The sequence below is a fragment of the Bos grunniens genome, chromosome 2, assembly GCF_055505025.1.
Source record: "Bos grunniens cultivar Pamir isolate PY7600 chromosome 2, Bosgru_T2T1.0, whole genome shotgun sequence".
Taxonomy (NCBI): Eukaryota; Metazoa; Chordata; class Mammalia; order Artiodactyla; family Bovidae; genus Bos; species Bos grunniens.
In genome coordinates this window covers 135255551-135278429 of record NC_141166.1, presented here as the reverse complement: position 1 = coordinate 135278429, position 22879 = coordinate 135255551, and the positions used below count along the sequence as shown (strand labels likewise).

At 38.2% G+C, this 22879-nt stretch overlaps 1 protein-coding gene across 5 annotated transcripts in view; it reads left to right on the top strand.

The window, feature by feature from the left end:
• The window catches only part of ARHGEF4 (Rho guanine nucleotide exchange factor 4), a 331792-nt gene that overhangs the window by 171881 nt on the left and 137032 nt on the right, over positions 1-22879 (top strand). For all 5 annotated transcript variants that reach the window (XM_086372203.1, XM_086372239.1, XM_086372228.1 and 2 more), the window contains exon 3: positions 10954-11250. In XM_086372203.1, the coding sequence (XP_086228329.1) occupies positions 10954-11250 (297 nt within the window). The remainder of the gene's footprint in view (positions 1-10953; positions 11251-22879) is intronic.

Below are 22879 nucleotides of genomic sequence, written 5' to 3'. Positions count from 1 at the left end.
GGTCGAATTCACCAACTCAATGAACGTGAGTTTGAGCAAACTCCAGGAGTTAATAGTGGACAAGGAAGTTTGGCTTGCTGCAGTCCATGGGGGTCACAAAGAGTCAGACACAACTGAGCCACTGAACTGAACTGAGAATTCACTGCTGAGACCATCTGGTTCTGAGCTCTTTTATGTTGTAAAATACACGACTTGGTCTGCTCAGATTTTCTATTTCTTCATGATTCAGTGTTGGTGGATTGTCTGATTCTAGGAATTTATCCATTTTCTCTAGGTATATTCAATTCAGTTGCATATAGCTGTCAATAGTAGTCTCTGATGATCCTTTTTATTTCTATGGTATCACCTGTAATGTCAACTCTTTCATTTCTGATTTTACTTGAGCCTTTGCTCTTTTTATCCTAGTTAGTCTAGCTAAAGGATTGTCAATTTTGTTTATCTTTTCTAAAAATCAACACTTAGTTTCCTTGTCTTTTCTATTGTTTTTCTGGTCTCCATTTCATTTGTTTCTGCTCTGATTTTTGTTGTTTCTTTCCTTCTGATAACTCAGGCTCAATTCGTTGTTCTTCTTTTTCTGGTTCCTTAAAATATGAAATTAAGTTGCTTATTTGAGATTTTTTTTCTTATTGTAGGCATTTATAATTGTAAATTTCCCTCTAAGAACTGCTCTTCCTGCACCCCCTAGGTTTTGGAGTATTATGTTTCCATTTTCATTTCATTCAATATATCTTTATTTCATTTTTTATTTCTTCTTTGACTCACTGATTGTTCAGGACTGTGTCATTCAATTTCCACATATTTGTGAACTTTCCAGTTTTTCTTCTGTTATTGATTTCTAGTCATGCTACTGTCTAGAAATATATCTGGTACTATTTCAATTTTCTTAAATTTGCTAAGATTTTTTTTCTTTGATTTATCATATGATCTATCCTGGAGAATGTTCTATGTGTACTTGAGAGCAATGTGTATTCTGCCGCTGTTATATGAAATGTTATGAATATGTTTGTTTGGCCCATTTGGTCTAAAAGTATAGTTCAGATCCAACATTTTCTTATTGATTTTCTGGATGTCCTATCCATTGTTTTAAGTGGGATATTGGAATCTTCTACAATTATTGTATTATTGTCTGCTTTGCCCTCTGATACGTTTTTCTGATATTGCTTTAATATACTTAGATACTCCAGTGTTGGTGTATTTATATTTATGACTATTATATCTTCTTCATGAATTGAGCTCTTTATCATTATAAAATTATCTTTACCTCATTACAATTTTTAACTTTATTTTGTCTGATATAAGTATAGCTACTCTGCTGTCTTCTGATTTCTACATACATGGAACATATTTTTTCATCCCTTTTCTCTGAGCCTATGTGACCCTAAATCTGATTGGGTCTCTTATAAGCAGTAAAAATTTCTTTCTTTTTTGATCTGTTCAACCACTTTCTGACTCTTGATTAGAGAATTTAATCTATTTCTATTTAGAGTATCTACTGACACTTATTAATCCTATTTTGTTAATTGCTTCCTGGGTGTTTGGTAGTTCCTTTATTACTTTCTGCCTTTCTTTGTGAATGGATGATTTTCCATAATGGTATGCTTCATGTTTTCATGTTAGTAATTAGTATACTTTCATTTAAGCTTGTGAAATTCCTTTCTACATTTCTTATAAGGTAGGTCTAGTAGTGATCAATTCCCTCAGCTTTTGTTTTTCTGGAAGTCTTTATCTCTCCTTTATTTCTGAAGGATAACTTTACTGGATAGAGTATTCTTGGTTGGCAGATTTTTACTCTCAACACTTTGAATATATCATCCCACTCTTTTCTGGCCTTCAAAGATTCTGCTGAGAAATCCACTAGTAGCCCTATGAGATTCCCTTGTAAGTTACAAGCTTATTTTCTCTTGATTATTTTAAGATTCTCTCTTTGTGTTTGATTTTTGACAGTTGTATTATAATGTGTCTTGGAGAGGTTCTGTTTAACTAGATTTTGTTTGGTAACCTGTAAGTTTCATGAATTAGGTTATCAAAATCTCTCCTCACATTTGGGAAATTCTAAGCCATTATATATTTTATTTTTTAATGTTATTTATTTATTTGGCTGCATCTGGACTTAGTCGCAGCATATAGTATCTTTGTTGCGTCATGCAGGATCTTTTTCATTGAGGCACACAGACTCTATTTGTGGTGCACGGGTCAGTAGTTGCAGTACACAAATTTAGTTGCTCTGCAGCATGTGGGATCTTAGTTCCCCAACAAGAAATCAATCCATGTCTCCTGCATGGCAAGGCAGATTCTTAACTACTGGACCACCAGGGAAGTCCCAGCCAGAATTCTTTTTCTTGTCATTAGAACTTTTAAAATTTACTCTCTTAGCAACTTTCAAATATGCAATACAGTGTTAACTGTAATTGCCATGGTGTATAGTACATGCCTCCCTCCCATGGATCACAGCCTTCTCATGGTGAAGGGGCTTGCATAACTCAATGAAGTGATAAGCCATGCCATGCAGAGCCACCCAAGATGAATGGGTCATAGTGAATAGTTCTGACAAAACAGGGTCCACTGGAGAAGGAAATGGCTACCCACTCAAATATTCTTTCCTGGAAAACCTTTTGAACAGTATGAAAATGCAAAAGAAAAAAATGACACATGAAGATGAGTTCCCCAAGTTGGAAGGTGTCCAGTATGGTACTGGGGAAGAGCAGAGGGAAATTACCAAAAGCTCCAGTAAGAATGAAGTGGCTGGGCCAAAGGGAAAATGATGCTCAGCTGTGGATATGGCTGGTGGGGAAAGTCCAGTGCTGTTAAAAACAATACTGCATAAGAACCTGAAATATTCCATGAAACAAGGTAAATTGAACCTGGTCAATCAGGAGACAACAAGATTGAACATCAACATCTTAGGAATCAGTAAACTAAAATGGACAGGAATGGGTGAATTTAAATCAGATGATCATTATATCTATTACTGTAAGCAAGAATCATTTAGAATAAGTTGAATAGACCTCATAATCAACAAAAGAATTCAAAGCGTAGTACTTAGGTGCAATCTCAAAAATGACAGAATGATCTCATTTCATTTCTAAGGCAAACTATTAAACATCACAGTAATCCAAGTCTATACCTCAATCACTGATGCTGAAAAACCTGAAATTGACAGGTTCTATGAAGTACAACATCTTCTAGAACTAAAACCAAAAAAAGATGTCCTTTCCATCAAAGGAGATTGGAATGCAAAAGTAGGAAGTCAAGAGATATCCAGAATAAGAGGCAAGTTTGGCATTAGAGTACAAAATGAAGCAGGGCAAAGGCTAACAGAGCTTTGTCAAAAGAACATGCTGGTCATAGCAAACACCTTTTTCCAACCTAAGACACGACTCTACACATCGTCATCACCAGATGGACAATACCAAAATCAGATTGATTATGTTCTTTGCAGCCAAAGATGGGCCAGCTCTATATAGTCAGTAAAAACAAGACCTGGAACTGACTGTAGCTCAGTTCATGAGCTCCTTATTGTAAAATTCAGACTTAAATTGAAGTAAGTAGGGAAAGGAAATGGCAACCCACTCCAGTGTTCTTGCCTGGAGAATCCCAGGGGCGATGGAGCCTGCTGGGCTGCCATCTATGGGGTCGCACAGAGTCGGACACAACTGAAGCGACTTAGCAGCAGCAGCAGCAAGTAGGGAAAACCACTGTGCCATTCAGGTAAGATCTAAATCAAATCTCTTATTTGATACAGTGGAGATGATGAATAGATTCAAGGGATTAGATCTTATAGACAGAGTGCCTGAAGAACTATGGACAAAGGTTTGTAACTTGTACCGGAGGCAGTGACCAAAACCTTCCCAAAGAAAATGAAATGCAACAAGATAAAGCAGTTGTCTCAGGAGGCTTTACAAATATCTGAGGAAAGAAGAGAAGTGAAAGGCAAGAAAGAAAGGGAAAGATATACCCAACTGAATGCAGAGTTCCAGAGAATAACAAGGAGAGATAATAAGGCCTTCTTAAATGAATGATGCAAAGAAATAGAGGAAAACTATAGAATGGGAAAGACTAGAGATCTCTTCAAGAAAATTGGAGCTATCAAGGGAACATTTCATGCAAAGATTGACATGACAAAGGGCAGAAATGGTAAGGACCTAACAAAAGCAAAAGAGATTAAGAAGCAGTGGTAATAATACACAGAACTATACAAGAAAGGTCTTAATGACTCAGATAACCACAATGGTGTAGTCACTCCTAGAGGTGGACATCCTAGAGTGTGAAGTCAAGTGGCCTTAGGAAGTCAAGTGGGCCATTGGAAGCATTACTTCAAACAAAGCTAGTGGAGGTGACAGAATTCCAGCTGACTTATTTAAAATCCTAAAAGACAATGCTGTTAAAGTGCTGCACTCAATATGTCAGCAAATTTGGAAATTCAGCGATGGCCACAGGATTGGGCAATGTCAGTTTTCATTGCAATACCAAAGAAGGTCAATGTCAAAGAGTGTTCAAACTATCATACATTTGTACACCTTTCACATGCTATTATAGGAAGGCCATGCTCAAAATCCTTCAAGCTAGGCTTCAGCAGTACATATTTGAGAACTTGAAGATTTATAAGCTGTGTTTGAAAGAGGCAGAGGAACCAGAGATCAAATTGCTAACATTCGTTGGATCTGGAGAAAGGAAGACAGTTCTAGGAAAACATCTACTTCTGCTTCATTGACTACACTAAGGCCTTTGGCTGTGTGGATCACAAAAAACTGGAAAGTTCTTAAAGAAATGGGAATACCAGTCCACCTTACCTACCTTCTGAGAAACCTGTATGTGGGTCAAGTAGCAACAGTTAGAACCAGACATGGTACAATTAACTGGTTCAAAATTGGGAAAGGACTACAATGAGTACATTGTCACCCTGCTAATTTAACTTCTATGCAGAGTGCATCATGCAAAATGCTGGGTTGGATGAATCACAAGGTGGAATTAATATTGCCAGGAGAAATATAAACAGCATCAAATATGCATATGATACCACTCAAAGGGCAAAAAGTGAAGAGAAACTAAGGAGCATCTTGATGAGGATAACAGAGGAAAGTGAAAAAGCTAGCTTGAAATTCATTACTAAAAATACTAAGATCATGTCATCTGGTCCCATCATTTCATGACAAATAGAAGGGGGGTAGTGGAAACAGTGACAGATTTTCTTTTCTTGGGTTCTGAAATCACTGCAGATAGTGACTGCAGCCATGAAATTAAAAGATGCTTGCTCCTTGGAAGGAAAGCTATGACAAACCTAAGACAGCAGATTAAAAAGCAGAGACATCACTTTGCTAACAAATGTACACATAGTCAAAGGTATGGTTTTTTTTCAGTAGTCATGTGCAGAAGTGAGAGTTGGACAATAAAGAATGCTGAGTGTCAAAGAAGGGATGTTCTCAAATTGTGATACTGGAGAAGACTATTGAGAGTCCCTCAGACTGCAAGGATATCAAACCAGTCAATCCTAAAGGAAATCAATCCTGACTATTCACTGGAAGGTCTGTTGCTGAACCTGAAGCTCCAGTACTTAGACCACCTGATGCAAAGAGTCAACTCATTGGAAAAGACCCTGTTGCTGGGAAAGATTGACGACAAAAGGAGAAGGGTGTGGCAGAGGATGAAATGCTTAGATAGCATCACCAACTCAATGGACATAAACTTGAGCAAACTCTGGAAGATAGTGAAGTAAAGAGGAGCCTTGTGTGCTACAGTCCATCAAGTGGTATAGAGTCAGACACAACTTACTGACTGAACAACAAGGACACCATATTACATCCACAAGACTTAACTATTTTATAACTTGAAGTTTGTACCTTCTAACTCCCTTCAATCCTTTCATGCACCTTCTCATCCCCTACTTCTGGCTACCACCAGTCTTTTCTCTGTATCTATGAGCTTTTGTTTTTAGATTCCACATATAAGTGAGATCATAAAATAAATCATAAATCTTTCTACTTCTGACTTACTTTGAAAGCAGCCTAATGTACTCAAGGACCATCTATGTTGTCACAAATGGCAAGATTTCATTCTATCTTAAAACTGAATAATATTCCATTGTATATATACATTTTCTTTATCCATTCATCTATCAATAACACCTTGGTATCTTAGCTATTGCAAATAACTCTGCAGTTGAACACTGTGGTGCATATGTATCTTTCAATTACTGATTTCATTTTCTTTGAATATCCAAAGGTGGAATTTCTGGATCAGATGGTAGTTCTACTTTTAATATTTTGAGGAACTTCTATACTGTTTTCTATAGTGGCTGTACAAGTTTACATTTCTACCAACATTGCACATGGGTTCTCTTTTCTCCTCATACTCGCCAACACTTGGTATTTCTTGTCTTTTTGATGATTCTAGCAGGTGTGAGATGATATCTCCTTGTGGTGTGGATGTTCATTTCCCTGATAATTAGGCCTGTTGAGTGTCTTTTCATGTTCCTATTGGCCATTTCTATGGTTTCTTTGGAAAAATGTGTATTCACACACTCCCGCCCCCATCTGCTTTTTAATTGAATTCTGATGGGTTTTGTTTGTTTTTTGTTTTTGAGCTGTGTAAGCTCTATATATTAATATACTTTAGATATTAACCCCTTATTGGCTATATTATTTGCAAATACTTTCTCACATTGAGTACTGTTGCCTTTTCATATTGTTGAAGGTTTCCTTTGTTGTGCAGAAACTTTACTGTTTGATGTAATCCCATTTGTAAATTTTTGCTTTTGTTCCTTTGTTTTTGGTGTCAAATCCAAAAAATTCTTCACTATACCCAATGTAAGGAGTTTACTGCCTGTGTTTTCTTCCAGGAATTTTATGGTTTCAGGTTGCACATTCAAGCCTTTAATCCATTTAGGGTTGATTTTTGTGTATGGTAAAAGATAACCTTTTGCATGTGGATGTCTAGTTCCCAGCACCCTTTATTGAAAACTATCCTCTTCATCATATATTCTTGGTACCATCATATATTCTTGGCCTCTCTGTCATAAATTAGTTGATTATATATGAGTGAGTTTATTTCTGGTTTTTTTCTGTTACACTGATCTATATGTCTGCGTTTATGTCACTACTGTTTTGATTAGAGTACTTCATTATATAGTTTGAAATTAAGAAGCACAAAACCTCCAGCTTTGTTCTTTATTTGCAAAGAATTGCTTTGCCTATTTGAGATCTTTTAGGATTCCATACAAAGTTTAGGATTGTTTGTGCTATTTCTGTGGAAAATGTTATTGGAATTTTGATAGGTATCGCATTGAAACTGTAGATTGCTGTTACAGCAATACTATACAATACTATACAATACAACAATACTATTCTTCTAATCCATGATCATAAAGCATCTTAACATTTACTTGTGACATTTATCTTCTTTGATTTTGTTCATCAAAGTCTATAATTTTCAGTGAACAAGTATTTTATCTCCTTAGTTATATTATAATGTATTTTTAATTGGAGGATAATTGCTTGTATTGGTTTCTGCTGTACAGCAATGTGAATCAGAAATAAGTATACATTTATCTGCTTTTCTCACTCCCCATCCATCTTACCCCTCTAGGTCATCATAGAGCACTAGGCTGATCCCCCTGAGTTACACAGCAGCTTCCCACTACCTATCCATTTTGTATATGGTAGTGTATATATGTCAATGCTATTCTCTCAATTTGTTCCACCCTCTCCTTCCCCGACTATGTCCACAAATCGATTCTCTACATCTGGGTCTCTATTCCTTCCCTGAAAGTAAGTTCATCAGTACAATTTTTCTAGATTCCATATATACACATTAATATACAATATTTCTTTTTCTTTTTCTGACTTACTTCACTCTGTATAACACACTTTGGGTTCATCCACCTCACTAGAACTGACTCAGATTTGTTCCTTTTAATGGCTGCATAATATTCCATTGCATATATATATATATATATATATATATATATATATATATGTCTGTGTGTGTGTATTGGAGAAGGCAATGGCAACCGACTCCAGTACTCTTGCCTGGAAAATCTCACGGACGGAGGAGCCTGGTAGGCTGCAGTCCATGGGGTCACTAAGAGTCGGACACGACTGAGTGACTTCACTTTCACTTTTCATTTTCATGCATTGGAGAAGGAAATGGCAACCCACTCCAGTGTTCTTGCCTGGAGAATCCCAGGGATGGTGGAGCCTGATGGGCTGCCGTCTATGGGGTCGCACAGAGTCAGACACGACTGAAGCGACTTAGCAGCAGCAGCAGCAGTGTGTGTGTGTGTGTGTGTGTGTGTGTGTGTATATCTATCTCACAACTTTTTTATCCATTCATCAGTCAGTGAACATCTACATTTCTTCCATGTCCTGGCTATTGTAAATAGTTCTGCAATGAACAGTGAGATACATGTGTCTTTTTGAATTGTTTTCTCAGGATATATGCCCAGTAGTGGAATTGCTGGATAATATGGGGCTTAAAAGTCTGCAGGTCTAGCAAGTTTCTACCTATTGCTGTAAAACCAGCTGATTAAGCTTGGGTTCATGGTCTCTTGCAAGGGGCTGTGTTCAGCTCAAGGCCAGACTGCAAGGTGTCTTGCTTCCACACTCACTAAGGTAGCTGTTGACAGGCCTCAGATCCATGCTGCCTGTTGACTTGGAGACATCAGTTTCTTGCCACATGAGATTCTCCATGGCCCTATTCACAGTACATCATCTGACTTCTTCCAGAGCAAGGGGTCCATGAGAGGCACCCTCAAATGGAAGCGACAACCTTTACCTAATCTTGGAAATGACATTCCATTCTGCCAAAGTCATTCATTAGAAGTAAGTCCCTAAGTCCAGCCTATATTCAAGAGGAAGGGCTCATACAAGGGCCTTCATCAAGGTGATGAGGTCTTTGGGGCCATCTTAGAAGCTGCCCACCATACTGGATGATGCTGGTGGTTTTACAAATACTGCTCTAATTAATAGCCTCAAAACAAAGACCTTTTTTTACTGAGAAAATCAAAATTCCTTGGTGAGTGAATGGATATATGGCCCTAGTAGCACCCCTAAGGTGGGGAAATGGGGAGGGAGGGGGGCTGTTTTCCATTAAGCTAATGGAAAAAAATAAAGGTGAAATTTTGTACTTAGAGAACCATTCTCCAGCCAGGACTCACCCTAAAGCCCTATAGCCAAGCTATGAAAATGGTAATGTTCTAAAATTCTCATAAAGCAAAAGTTGAGGATCAATCCATCATTGACAGCATCAGGAGGTCCCAGCCAATAGCTCCCGTACAAGCTGGTAGAAGCCTAGGGGATGGTGCATCAGAAAAGTCCGAGTTTCTTTTGTTCAAAAATAAGTGAGCTCATATCTAGTGGCAATAACCGCGTTCCTGTGGAAGCCTCAGCATGAGGGTAGCTTGGCTTCCTTACAGGCAGCTTTGTGTCATTTGCTCACTGAAAGCCTTAGGAGAACAGCTTCTTTATGTACTGTACATAAAATGCACAACAGAGTCTTGCATAAAGATGTGATCATTAACTTCCATTCCCTTTGCAAGAACTTTGAGAATTATAAAAGAGCGTAAGGTGTGGTCCTTGCTTAGTTAAGGAGATGTTATTTCCACCTGTAAAACAACAGGAATTTTTACCACGTAGAATCGTGAAAAGGATATGGGATTTAGAATCAGAAGAATACAGCTGACACTTAACAATGCCAGTGTTAATAGCGCCTACCCTCTGCATAGTGGAACATCCAAGTATAACTTAACAGTCAGCCCTCCATACTCACAGTTCCACATCCAGGGATTCAGCCATCCATGGATCCTATACTGCTGTATAGAAAATGCTGCTGTATAGAAAATACCGCTGTATAGAGAATTACTATTGAAAATAAACCATGAGTAGATCCATGCAGTTCAAACTCATGTTGTCCAAGGATCAACTGTCTAATGACACACAGAGTTGTGTGCACTTGGGTTATCACTTAAGTTTGCTGAGTTTCTATTACCTTATTTACAGGATATGGATAATATGCCTGTGGCTTCTAGCTAGAGTGAAGTTGAGGAGAGGGAACTAAGTAAAGCACTTTTTAAATTGGTACAAAAAATACACAGTGATTCTTTACCTTGCGTGCATATTAGAATCACTTGCCAAGCTTTGAAAAGTCCCAATTCCCAGGCTGTACACCAAAGCCATTCTGTAGTAATTATGCCTCCCCTTCGCCTTCTTTCTCCATGTGTGTGTCTGTGTCTGTGTGTATGCATGAATATACAAAGCCTCTTGAAATAGTTAAGAGAAATTTCACCTTTGTTTCCACCAAAGAGTATACACAAAGTACTTCGTGATGACATTCCAAAGAGGGGACGTGAGGAGGTGTCCACTAGAGTGGGACTGGGGATGGCCGAAGAAAAGTTTCTGCTCCTTTGATTTGAAAGCACAGAGAGATGGTTGTGCAACGTGAAGCCAAAGTATGCCGTTAGTGTGGACAGATGTTACTCTGCAATTCAGTTAGGGTTCCTGAGTGGATGACAGCAACCCAGACAAAGTGATGGCAGCATAGGTGCCTAAGGAAGGTACAGTGTGCACACGTCTAGTTAATGTCTGTGCTAAGTAAGGAGTAGCAAATGCCTGTGTGTCTCCACTCAAATTCTGTTCTCAGGGGGCATTGTTTAGGCAAGAGCTTTCTGCCGCAACCACTGACCCTTAAAAAATATTTCTAATGAATTACTTTCAAGACAACTTTCAAGACCTAATTCTTTGATCAAGGTGGAAGACTTGATTCTTTGAAATAGTCTTAAAAATAGAACATTTCAACAGAAACAAGGTTTCTTTTGTTTCCAGTCTTCACATTTTCCAAAATTACTGTGAACAAAGTACTTCACTGGAATCTGTATTTTGGGGATTAACCAAAACATAGAAAGAAAGTGAACAGAGAAAGAACACTGTGCTCACTGGACATGTTCTGCTCTCTGTTCTCTAGAGCCACATGCTGTGGGAAGAACAACCAGGCAAGAAGCCCAGTTGCTTCCAGGATCTGAAAGCTTTTCACACTGAGCCAGCTCCGGGGCCATTCTCTACCGCCGAGGTGGGGACATGGATTCTTCCCTTCATTTCTGCAGAAGACGTCCCCCGGGAGACTCCTTCACAACCCAGGAGAATCCCTCAGCACTCATGCATCAGTTTAGATGACCTGTGGCTGGAGAAGACGCAGAGGAGGAAGTTGAAGAAGCAGGCCCAGTTTGAAAGGAAGACTCATGCACACAAAGATGGAGTCCAGGTAAGCTGCTCACATGCCATAGTCATTGGACATGACCTGGTACCTCATCTTCCAATGCAGCAGCTTGCCTTTCCTGCCCCCTTTGCACCTCTGCCCTATACAGTCTGCTGGAGAAACACTGTGCAGTGATGTGTCTGAGAGCCACAGAGGCTGTGGCTCCCCCTTCCCGCTCTGCAGTGTCCACCCCTGTGCAGGTGATGGAGCAGGACTGGAGAAGGGGAGGCCTGCCCTGAAGCCCCTCCCATAGTAATGACCATTCAGTGAGGGCCCACTCTGTGTCAAACATTGTGTTAGACGCTGGACAGCATTAATTCTAATACCCGCAAAGGTGCATGACATTCTGATACAACCATCTCAGTTAAACAAAATCATATAAAGAGAATTAGATTTTTTCTCTAGAGTGACACCATTATTTTTATATGAAATTGTCAGCTATTTAAAAATGACTTAATAGTTTATAAAGCATACCTTTTACACAATCCCTAACTCTGTTTCTTATTCTTTCCCTTTATAAAATAGCAGTATTTTATTATCAAGTATTTGTGAAGTACACATCCCTGAGTCTCACATCATCCCTGATATCCACTTTTTTAAAAATTGAGGTGAAATTTACATAACATAAAATGAACCATATTAAAATGTACAATTCAGTGGCATTTAGTAGATTCACAAGATTTTGCAGGACTTACCTTTATCTGGTTCCAAGACATTCTCATCATCTCAGAAAGAAACTTCCTAACTATTAAACAGTCACAACCAATTTCCCCTCCCTAGACCCTGGCAAGCACTAATCTGATTTTCATTCCTATGGATTTATGTATTACCTATAGATATTTCATGTAAATGGAATTATAATATGTCATCTTTTGTACCTGACTTCTTTCACTTAGCATAATATTTCTGAAGTTCTTCTCTGTTGTAGCATACAGCAGCACTTTGTTCCATCATGTGGATATGTTTGTTTTTGTTATTCATTCATCCATTGATTGGCATTAGGTTGTCTGCACTTTTTGACTGTTTTAAATAGTGCTGTCAGGAACATCTGTGTATAAGCTTTTGCTTGTATACATGTTTTCTATTCTTTTGGATATTTACATAGGAGTGGAATTGTTGGGACATGTGGTAATTCCATGATTAACTTTCTGAGAACTGCTAGACTTTTCCACACAATTTTATATTTCTATCAACAGTGTAGAGGGTTGCAAGTTCTCTACATTCTTCCCAACACTTGTTGCTTTGTGTTGTGTTATTTTGTTTAAATTATACCATCCTAATGGGTCTGAATGGTACGTAATTGTGGTTTGATTTGCATTTTCCTAGTGACTAATGTTGAGTATATTTTCATATATTTATTGGCCATTTGTATGTCTTTTTTTGGAGAAATGTCTATTCAAGTCCTTTGACCATTTTTTAATTGGGTTATTTTTCTTTGTTGTTCAACTGTCAGAGCTCTTTATGTATACAGATACTAGGCCCCATGAAATAAATGATTTACAAATATTTTCTCCCATTTGTAGATTGCCTTTCATTTTCTTGATAGTGTCTACTGTTGCATGCAAGTATTTAATTCTGATGTAATCCAGTTTATCTAGCTTGTCTTTTGTTGCTTGTGAATTTAGTGTAATGCCTAAGAATCCATTGCCAAATCCAAGATCATGAAAGCTTATTTTTATGCTTTCTTTTAAGAGCTTTTGTACCTTTTGCTCTTACATTTAAGATTTCTATTCATTTTGAATTAATTTTTGTGGTTTCTGTGAGGTAAGGTTACAACTTCAAACTTTTCCATGTGGATATCTTGTTGTCTTAGCACCATTTGTTGAACAGACTATTCTTTTCCTCATTAAATGATCTTGCTGCTACTGCTGCTAAGTTGCTTCAGTCGTGTCCGACTCTATACGACCCTGTAGATGGCAGCCCACCAGGCTCCCTCCACCCTGGGATTCTCCAGGCAAGAACACTGGAGTGGGTTGCCATTTCCTTCTCCAATGCATGAAAGTGAAAAGTGAAAGTGAAGTATCTCAGTCGTGTCTGACTCCTAGCAACCCCATGGACTGCAGCCTACCAGGCTCCTCTGTCCATGGGATTTTCCAGCCAGGAGTACTGGAGTGGGTTGCCATTGTCTTCTCCAAAATGATCTTGACACTCTTGTATAAAATCAAATGACCTTAGACATATAGGTTTATTCCCAGACTCTCAATTCTATTCTATTGATCCTTGTATCTGTCCTTTTGCCAGTATCACACTATTTACCATAACTTTCTATTAAGTTTTGAAGTTGGGATGTGTGAATCCTCTTTGTTATTTTTTAAGATTATGTTGCCTGTTTGCTGTCCCTTGCAATTCCAAATGAATCTTAAGGTCAATTGTTTCATTTATTGGGGGAAAAAAAATGAAGGTCATTGAGATTTTGGTAAGTTTAAATTGAATCTGTAGATTTCTCTGGAGAGTATTACCTTCTTATATATATATATATCAAATTTTCAAATCTATGAACACAGGGTGTTGTTTTATTTTTTAGGTATTATTTAGTTGCTTTTCACAATGTTTTATAATTTTCACTGTACAAGTCTTGCACATCCTTGGTTAAAATATTTCCTATGTATTTTATTCTTTTTATGATATTGTAAATAGAATTGCTTTCTTAATTTCACTTTGGTATTTGTTCATTGCTAGTGTATAGAAATACAATGGATATTTGTGTATTGATCTTGTACATGCAGATTTGCTGACTTTGTTTATTAACTCTGAGTATCTTTGTGTATTATTTAGAACTTTCTATATATAAGATTAAGATACAGACCCTATACATTTTTTAGAATTTATATCTTTGTATTTAATTTTCTTAGGGAGTTGTAAGCAGCATTGTGTTCTTAATTTTATTTTTCACAAGTTGATTCTTAGTATATTAAAATATTACTGACTTTCGTGTGTTTGTACTGTAGCCTGTGACCTTGAAGAATTCATTGATTGGTTCCAGAAAAATCTTTTGAAAGACTCCTTGGGATTTTCTATGTAAAGAGTACCATCTTCTATGGGTGGGGACAATTTTATTTTTCATTTCCTAATTTGCATTATTTTTTCCCATTGACTTATTGCAGTGGCTAGGAATTCCAATATTGTGTTGAATAAGAGTGGGAAAAGAGGATATCCCTGCCTTATTCCCTGTTGTAATAGAATAAATTTCCATTTTTTCACTCTTAAGTATGATGTTAGCTGTAGAACTTCTATAGAATTTTGTTGAGAAATTTCCTCTCTATTCCTAGTTTGCTGAGACTTTTTTTAAAATCATGAATGTGTTAACTTTTTAAAAAGCTTTTTCTGTGTCTACTGATGTGATCATTTTATACTTTTACCTTTAACCTCTTGATGTGGTAGATTATATTAATTTTTTTGTATGTTGAATCAGCCATCTCTACTTGGAATAAATCCCACTTGGTCATGTAGTATATATAGAATATATAATTTTTATAAAGTCTTGTATTAATTTGTTGATATTTCATCCAGATCTTCTGTATCTAAGCTCATAAGAAATATTGAGCTGGAGTTTTCACTTTTGTACTATTTTCCTATAGTTTGGGTATCAGGATAATATGAACCTCACAAAATGAGTTGGAAAGTACTTCTCTTTACCTGTATTCTTAAATAGATTGTTTAAAATTGGTTTTCTTTGCTCTGAATTCTACACTGATATTAATATGACCACTTCTTTTTTGGTTAATGTTTACACATGTCTTTTTTCATCTTTTTACTTCCAACCTGTCATTGATTTGAATTTCTTATAGGCAGCATTGTTGGATCTTTTTATTTTATCCATTCTGCTTATGTTTGTTTTTTAATTGGTATATTTTGACAGTTAACATGTGAAATAATTTTATTAGGGCCTAAGTCTGCCAATGTATTACCTGTTTTCTGTTTCTTCTGTTTCCCAATATTCTTTTCTGTGAGTTACATGAACAGTTTTTAGGATTCCATCATAATTTATTTGTAGTATTTTTGGATGTATTGTTCTGTATGGTTTTCATACTGGTTGCTAGAAGAAAATGACCACCCCTCCAGTATCCTGGCCTGGAGAATTCCATGAACAGAGGAGCCTGCCGGGCTCCAGTCCATGGGGTCGCAAAGAATCGGACAAAACTGAGCGACTAACACTACTACATTAAAAGCATTATAAACGTACATAACCTATCACAGTCTACTGTTCTCAACATTTTACCACTTCCAATGACCTTTAGTAATCTTAGTTCCACTGAGGTTCATTTACCATCCCCACTGTGCTGTGCTTAGTCGCTCAGTCATGTCCAAATCTTTGCGACCCCATGGACTGTAGCCCACCAGGTTCCTCTGTCCATAGGGATTCTCCAGGCAAGAGTACTGGAGTGGGTTGCCATGCCCTCCTGCAAGATCTTCTCCAGGAGATTTTCCCAACCCCGGGATCGAACCCAGGTCTCCTGCATTGCAGGTGGATTCTTTACCACCTAACCACGAGGGTAGCCCATGAATACTAGAGTGGGTAGCCTATCCTTTCTCCAGAGAATCTTTTCAACCCAGAAATCAAACCAGGGTCTCCTGCATTGCAAGTGGATTTACCAGCTGAGTTACTCACTATTAAAATATAATTCTCTTGTGTTTTCTCTACATACATTTTTTTTTGAAGTACGATTGATTTAAGTCCAATATTATGTTAGCGTCAAGTACACAACACAGTGATTCAATGGTTTTATAGATTACACTCCATATTTAGTTATTATAAAGTAATGACTATATTTCTCTGTACTGTATAATATATCTTTGTTGCTTATTATTTTATACATAGTATTTTGGTACCTCTTAACCTTTTTTTCCCTCTTTCCCCTCCATTCATCCTCTCCCCACTGTTAACCACTGATGTGTTTTCTGTATCTTTGAGTTTTTTGTTTTAGATTCCATATCTAAGTGAAAATATACAGAATCTATCTTTCTCTTTCTGACTTATTTCACTAAGCATAATACCCTCCAGTCCCATCCCCATTGTTGCAAATGGCAAAATTTCATTATTTTTATGGCTATTATTCTGATATATATATTTACCACATCTTCTTTATTCATCTGTTGATGAATACTCAGTTTGCTTTCATACCTTGCCAATTTTAAACAGTACTGATATGAACATTGGGGTGCATATATTTTTTTGATTTTGTTTGTTTGTTTGTTTTCTTTAGATATACACCCAGTAGTGGAGTTGCTGGATCATAGGGTAGTTTTATTTTTAATTTTTTAAGGAACTTCTGAAAGGTTGTTGCTGACCCATGAAAAGACGCCAGGATTCTTGGCCTCTGGAAGAGAAGAACTCAATCTGGGGCCAGAGACAAGGCTTGATCACTCAGAGCTTTTGTGCAATACAGTTTTATTAAAGTATAAAAGGGATAGAAAAAGCATCTGACACAGACATCATAAGGGGGCAGAAAGAGTACCCCCTCACTAGTGTTAGCAGTGGAGTTATATACTTTTAATTAGTTTAAATAATTAAATTCTATAATTTTAATTAGTTATTGCAGTGAATAAAAAGTATGTCTGGAGGTTGTAAAGACCTTACTTAGACACACTCCCATAATTTACATTTTAAGATAACAGGATTAGCCAGAAGGTTTTTTCCAGAGACTGTGCTCAAGCAGGATACATTATTGTTATATAATCCTAAGGAATATAGAGGAAAAACAAACGTTTGTCCTTTCCTCCTCCTTGAGAATTCCAGACCCCTCTCTCCTTGGGGACCCCTGGACATCCTATCCACCTACCTCGGAATTGACTCTGTCACTTCCGTGTGGTTTTCCACAATGACTGTACCAGTTTACATTGCCACCAAACCCGTATTACAGTGGCCTTTTCTCCACATCCTCACTGACATTTGTTATTTGCTGTCTTTTTGACAACAGCCATTCTGACAGATGTGAGGGGATATCTCACTGTGGTTTTTTAATTAATTTTTATTGGCGTATAGTTGATTTACAGTGTTGTGTTTATGCTGTGCAGACAAGTGAGTCAGTTATACATACACATGTATCCACTCTTTTTTAGATTCTGTTCCCAAGTAGGTCATTGCAGTGTATTCAGTAACGTTCCCTGTGCTATTCAGTAGGTTCTTATTAGCTCTCTGTTCTATATATGTGTTTGCTTATGCTCAGTCATGTCTGACTCTTTGTGACCCCATGGACTGTAGCCAACCAGGCTCCTGTGCCCATGGAGTTTTGCAGGCAAGAATACTGGAACGGATTTCCATTTCATATTGCAGGGGATTTTCCTGACCTAGGGATCAAATCCATTTCTCTTGCCCATTCTATATTAGTAGTGTGTATATGTCAGTCCCAGTCTCCCCATTTATCCCTCTCTCTTCTTCCCCCTGATAACCACAAGATTGTTTTCTACACCTCTGACTCAACTTCTGTTTTGTAAATAGGCTCGTTCATACCATTTATTTAGATTCTATGTATAAGCAATATCATATGATACTTGTCTTTGTCTGACTTACTTCACACAGTATGGCAAGCTCTAGGTCCATCCATGTTGAAGCAAATGGCATTTTTTAGTTCTTTTATGGCTGAGTAATATTCCATTGTATATATGTACCACATCTTCTTTATGCATTCCTCAGCCGATGGACATTTAGGTTGCTTCCATGTCCTGGCTATTATAAATGGTGCCTCAGTAAACATTGGGGTGCATGTATCATTTTGAATTTTGATTTTCTCCAGATATATGCCCAGGAGTGGGATTGCTGGATCAGATACTGACAAAATGTGGTAAAATGTGGTCCACTGAAGAAGGGAATGGCAAACCGCTTCAGTATTCTTTCGTTGAGAACCCCATGAACAGCATGAAAATATAGGACACATAAAGAACTCCCCAGGTAGGTAGGCGCCCAGTATGCTACTGAAGATCAGTGGAGAAATAATCCAAAAAAATGAGGAGATGGAGCCAAAGCAAAAACAACACTCAGTGTGCATGTGACTGGTGATGGAAGCAACGTCTGATGCTGTAAAGAGCAATATTGCATAGGAACCTGGAAAGTTAGGTCCATGAATCAAGGCAAATTGGAAGTGGTCAACCAGGAGATGGCAAGAGTGAACATCAACATTTCAGGAATCAGTGAACCAAAATGGACTGGAATGGATGAATTTAACTCAGATGACAATTATATCCACTACTGTTGGCAAGAATCCCTTAGAAGAAATGGAGTAGCCATCATAGTCAATAAGAGAGTCTGAGATGCATTACTTGGATTCAATCTCAAAAAGGACAGAATGATCTCTGTTTATTTCCAAGGCAAACCATTCACTATCACGGTAATCCAGGTCTATGTCCTGACAAATAATGCTGAAGAAGCTGAAGTTGAATGGTTCTATGAAGACCTACAAGATCTTCTAGAACTAACACCCAAAAAAGATGTCTTTTTCATTATAGGGCACTGGAATGCAAAAGTAGGAAGTCAAGAAACACCTGGAGTAACAGGCAAATTTGGCCTTGGAGTACAGAATGTAGCAGAGCAAAGGCTAATAGAGTTTTGCCAAGAGAACACACTGGTCATAGCAAACATTCTCTTCCAACAAGACAAGAGAAGACTTTACACATGGACATCACCAGATAGTCAACACTGAAATCAGATTGATTATATTCTTTGCAGTCAAAGATGGAGAAACTCTATACAGTCAGCAAAAACAAGCCCGGGAGCTGACTGTGGCTCAGATCATGAACTCCTTATTGCCAAATTCAGACTTATATTGAAAAAGTAGGGAAAACCACTAGACCATTCAGGTATGACCATACAGTGGAAGTGAGAAATAGATTTAAGGGACAAGATCTGATAGAAAGAGTACCTGATGAACTATGGATGGAGGTTCCTGACATTGTACAGGAGACAGGGAGCAAGACCATCCCAAGAAAAAGAAATGCAAAAAAGCAAAATGTTTGTCTGCAGAGGCCTTACAAATAGCTGTGAAAAGAAGAGAAGCAAAAAGCAAAGGATAAAAGGAAAGATATAAGCATCTGAATGCAGAGTTCCAAAGAATAGCAAGGAGAGATAAGAAAGCCTTCTTCAGTGATCAGTGCAGAGAATTAAAGGAAAACAATAGAATGGGAAAGACTAGAGATCTCTTTAAGAAATTTAGAGATACCAAGGGAACATTTCATGCAAAGATGGGCTCAATAAAGGAAAGAAATGGTATGTACCTAACAGAAGCAGAGGATATTAAGAAGAGGTGGCAAGAATATTCAGTTGAACTATACAAAAAAGATCTTCACGACTCAGATAATCATGATGGTGTGATCACTCACCAAGAGCCAGACATCCTGGAATGCGAATTCAAGTGGGCCTTAGGAAGCATCACTACCAACAAAGCTAGTGGAGGTGATGGAATTCCAGCTGAGCTATTTCAAATCCTAAAAGATGATGCTGTGAAAGTGCTGCACTCAGTATGCCAGCAAATTTGGAAAACTCAGCAGTGGCCATAGGACTGGAAAAGGTCAGTTTTCATTCCAATCCCAAAGAAAGGCAATGCCAAAGATTGCTCAAACTACCGCACAATTGCACTCATCTCGCACGCTAGTGAAGTAATGCTCAAAATTCTCCAAGCCAAGCTTCAACAATAAGTGAACTGTGAACTTCCAGATGTTCAAGTTGGATTTAGAAAAGGCAGAAGAACCAGAGAGCAAATTGCCAACAAGTTAGATCATAGAAACAGCAAGAGAGTTCCAGGAAAATATCTGTTTCTGCGTTATTGACTATGCCAAAGCCTTTGACTGTGTGGATCACAATCAACTGTGGAAAATTCTTCAAGAGATGGGAATACCAGACCACCTGACCTGCCTCTTGAGAAATTTGTATGCAGATCAGGAAGCAACAATTAGAACTGGTTCCAAATAGGAAAAGGAGTACGTCAAGGCTGTATATTGTCACCCTGCTTATTTAACCTATATGCAGAGTACGTCATGAGAAATGCTGGGCTGGATGAAGCATAAGCTGGAATCAAGACTGCCAGGAGAAATATCAATAACCTCAGATACGCAGATCTCCCCTTGTGGCAGAAAGTGAAGAAGAACTAAAGAGTCTCTTGGTGAAAGTGAAAGAGGAGAGTGAAAAAGTTGGCTTAAAGCTCAACATTCAGAAAACTAAGATCACCGCATCTGGTCCCATCTCTTCATGGAAAATAGATGGAGAAACAGGGGAAACAGTAGCAGACGTTGTTTTCTGGGGTTCCAAAATCACTGCAGCTGGTGACTGTACCCATGAAATTAAAAGACGCTTACTCCTTGGAAAGAAAGTTATGACCAACCTAGATAGCATATTAAAAAGCAGAGACATTACTTTGTCAACTAAGGCCCATCTAGTTAAGGCTATGGTTTTTCCAGTAGTATGTATGGATGTGAGAGTTGGACTATAAAGAAAGCTGAGCACCAAATAATTGATGCTTTTGAATTGTGGTGTTGGGGAAGACTCTCGAGAGTTCCTTGAACTGCAAGGAAATCCAACCAATCCATCCTAAAGGAGATTAGTCCTGAATATTCATTGGAAGGACCGATGTTGAAGCTGAAACTCCAATACTTTGGCCACCTGATGTGAAAACTGACTCATTAGAAAAGACCCTGATTTGCGGAAAGTTGGAAGGTAGGAGGAGAAGGGGACGACAGAGGATGAGATGGTTTGATGGCATCACCGACTCAATGGGCATGAGTTTGAGTAAACTCTGGGTGTTGGTGATGGACAGGAAAGCCTGGTGTGCTGCAGTCCATGGGGACACAAAGAGTTGGACATGACTGAATGACTCAACTGAACTGATTTTTAGGTTTTTTTTTATGGTATCGCCATACTGTTGTCCATAGTGGCTGTACCCATTTATGTCCCACCAACAGTGTAGGAGGTCACTGTGGTTTTGAGTTACATTTCACTAGCAATTAGCCATGTTGAGCATATTTTCAGGTTCCTTTTGGTCATCTATATGTCATCTTTGGCAAAATGGTTATTCAGGTCCTCTGCCCTTTTTTTAATTGGGTGTTTTGGAGTTTTTTGATACGGAGTTATATGAGATATTTATATTTCTTATATAAACTGCTTATCAGACATATCATCTGGAAACATTTTCTCCCATTCATTGTTTTATTGGTTTCCTTCACTGTGCAAAAGCTTCTAAGTTTGATGAGGTTCCATTTGCTTATTTTGGCTTCCCTGATGGTTTGTGGGTAAAGTATCCACCTGCAATGCAGGAGACAGAGGAGACGCAGATTCAATCCCTAGGTCAGGAAGATCCCCTCAAGTAGCAAATGGCAACATACTTCAGTATTTTTGCCTGGAAAGCTTCATGGACAGAGGAGCCCGGTGGGCTACATCCATGAGGTTGCAAAGAATCAGACATGACTGAGGATTCATACACCCACAGATTCTTGCCTGAGGAGACAAATTATATATATATATATAAATTTTCAGTTCAGTCACTCAGTCATTCATTCATGTCTGACTCTTTGTGACCCCATGGACTGCAGCATGCCAGGCTTCTTGCCCATCACCACTTCCTAGAGCTCACTCAAACTCATGTCCATCAAGATGGTGATGCCATCCAACCATCTCAACCTCTGTCATCCCCTTCTCCTGCAGCCTTCAATCTTTTCCAGTGTCAGGGTCTTTTCCAATGAGCCAGTTCTTTGTATCAGGTGGCCAAAGCATTGGAGCTTCAGCAACAGTCCTTCCAATGAATACTCAGGACTGATTTACTTTAGGATTGACTGGTTTGATCTCCTAGCACTCCAAGGGACTCTCAAGAGTGTTATCCAACATCACAGTTCAAAAGTATCAATTTTTCGGTACTCAGCTTTCTTTACAGTCCAACTCTCACATCCATACATGACTACTGGAAAAACTGAAAAAGCTTTGACTAGATGAACCTTTGTCAGTAAAGTAATACCTCTACTTTTTGCTGTCTAGATTTGTCAGAGCTCTTCTTCCAAGAAGCAGGTGTATTTTAATTTCATGGCTACAGTCACCATCTGCAATGATTTTGGAGCCCATTAAAATAAAGTCTGTCACTATTTCCATTATTTCCTGATCTATTTGCCATGAAGTGATGGGACCAGATATCATGATCTTAATTTTTTGAATGCTGAGTTTTAAGCCAGCTTTTTCACTCTCCTGTTTCACTTTTATCAAGAGGCTCTTCAGTCCTTCTTCACTTTCTACCATTAGGGCAGTGTCATCTGCATATCTGAGGTTATTGATATTTCTCCCAGAAATCTTGATTCCATCTTGTGCTTCATCCAGCCCATCATTTCACATGATGTGCTCTGCATAGAAGTTAAATAAGCAGGGTGACAATATACAGCTTTAACGTACTCCTGTCCTGATTTGGAACCAGTCTATTGTTCCATATCCAGTTCTAACTGTTGTTTCTTGACCTGCATACATATTTCTCAGGAGACAGATAAGGTGGTCTGGTATTCCCATCTCTTAAAGAATTTTCCAGTTTGTTGTGATCCACACAGTCAAAGGCTTTGGCATAGTCAATAAAGCAGGAATAGATTTTTTTCTGGAACTCCCTTGCTTTTTCTATGATCTAACATGTTGGCAATTTGCTCTCTGGTTCCTCTGCCTTTTCTAAATCCAGCTTGG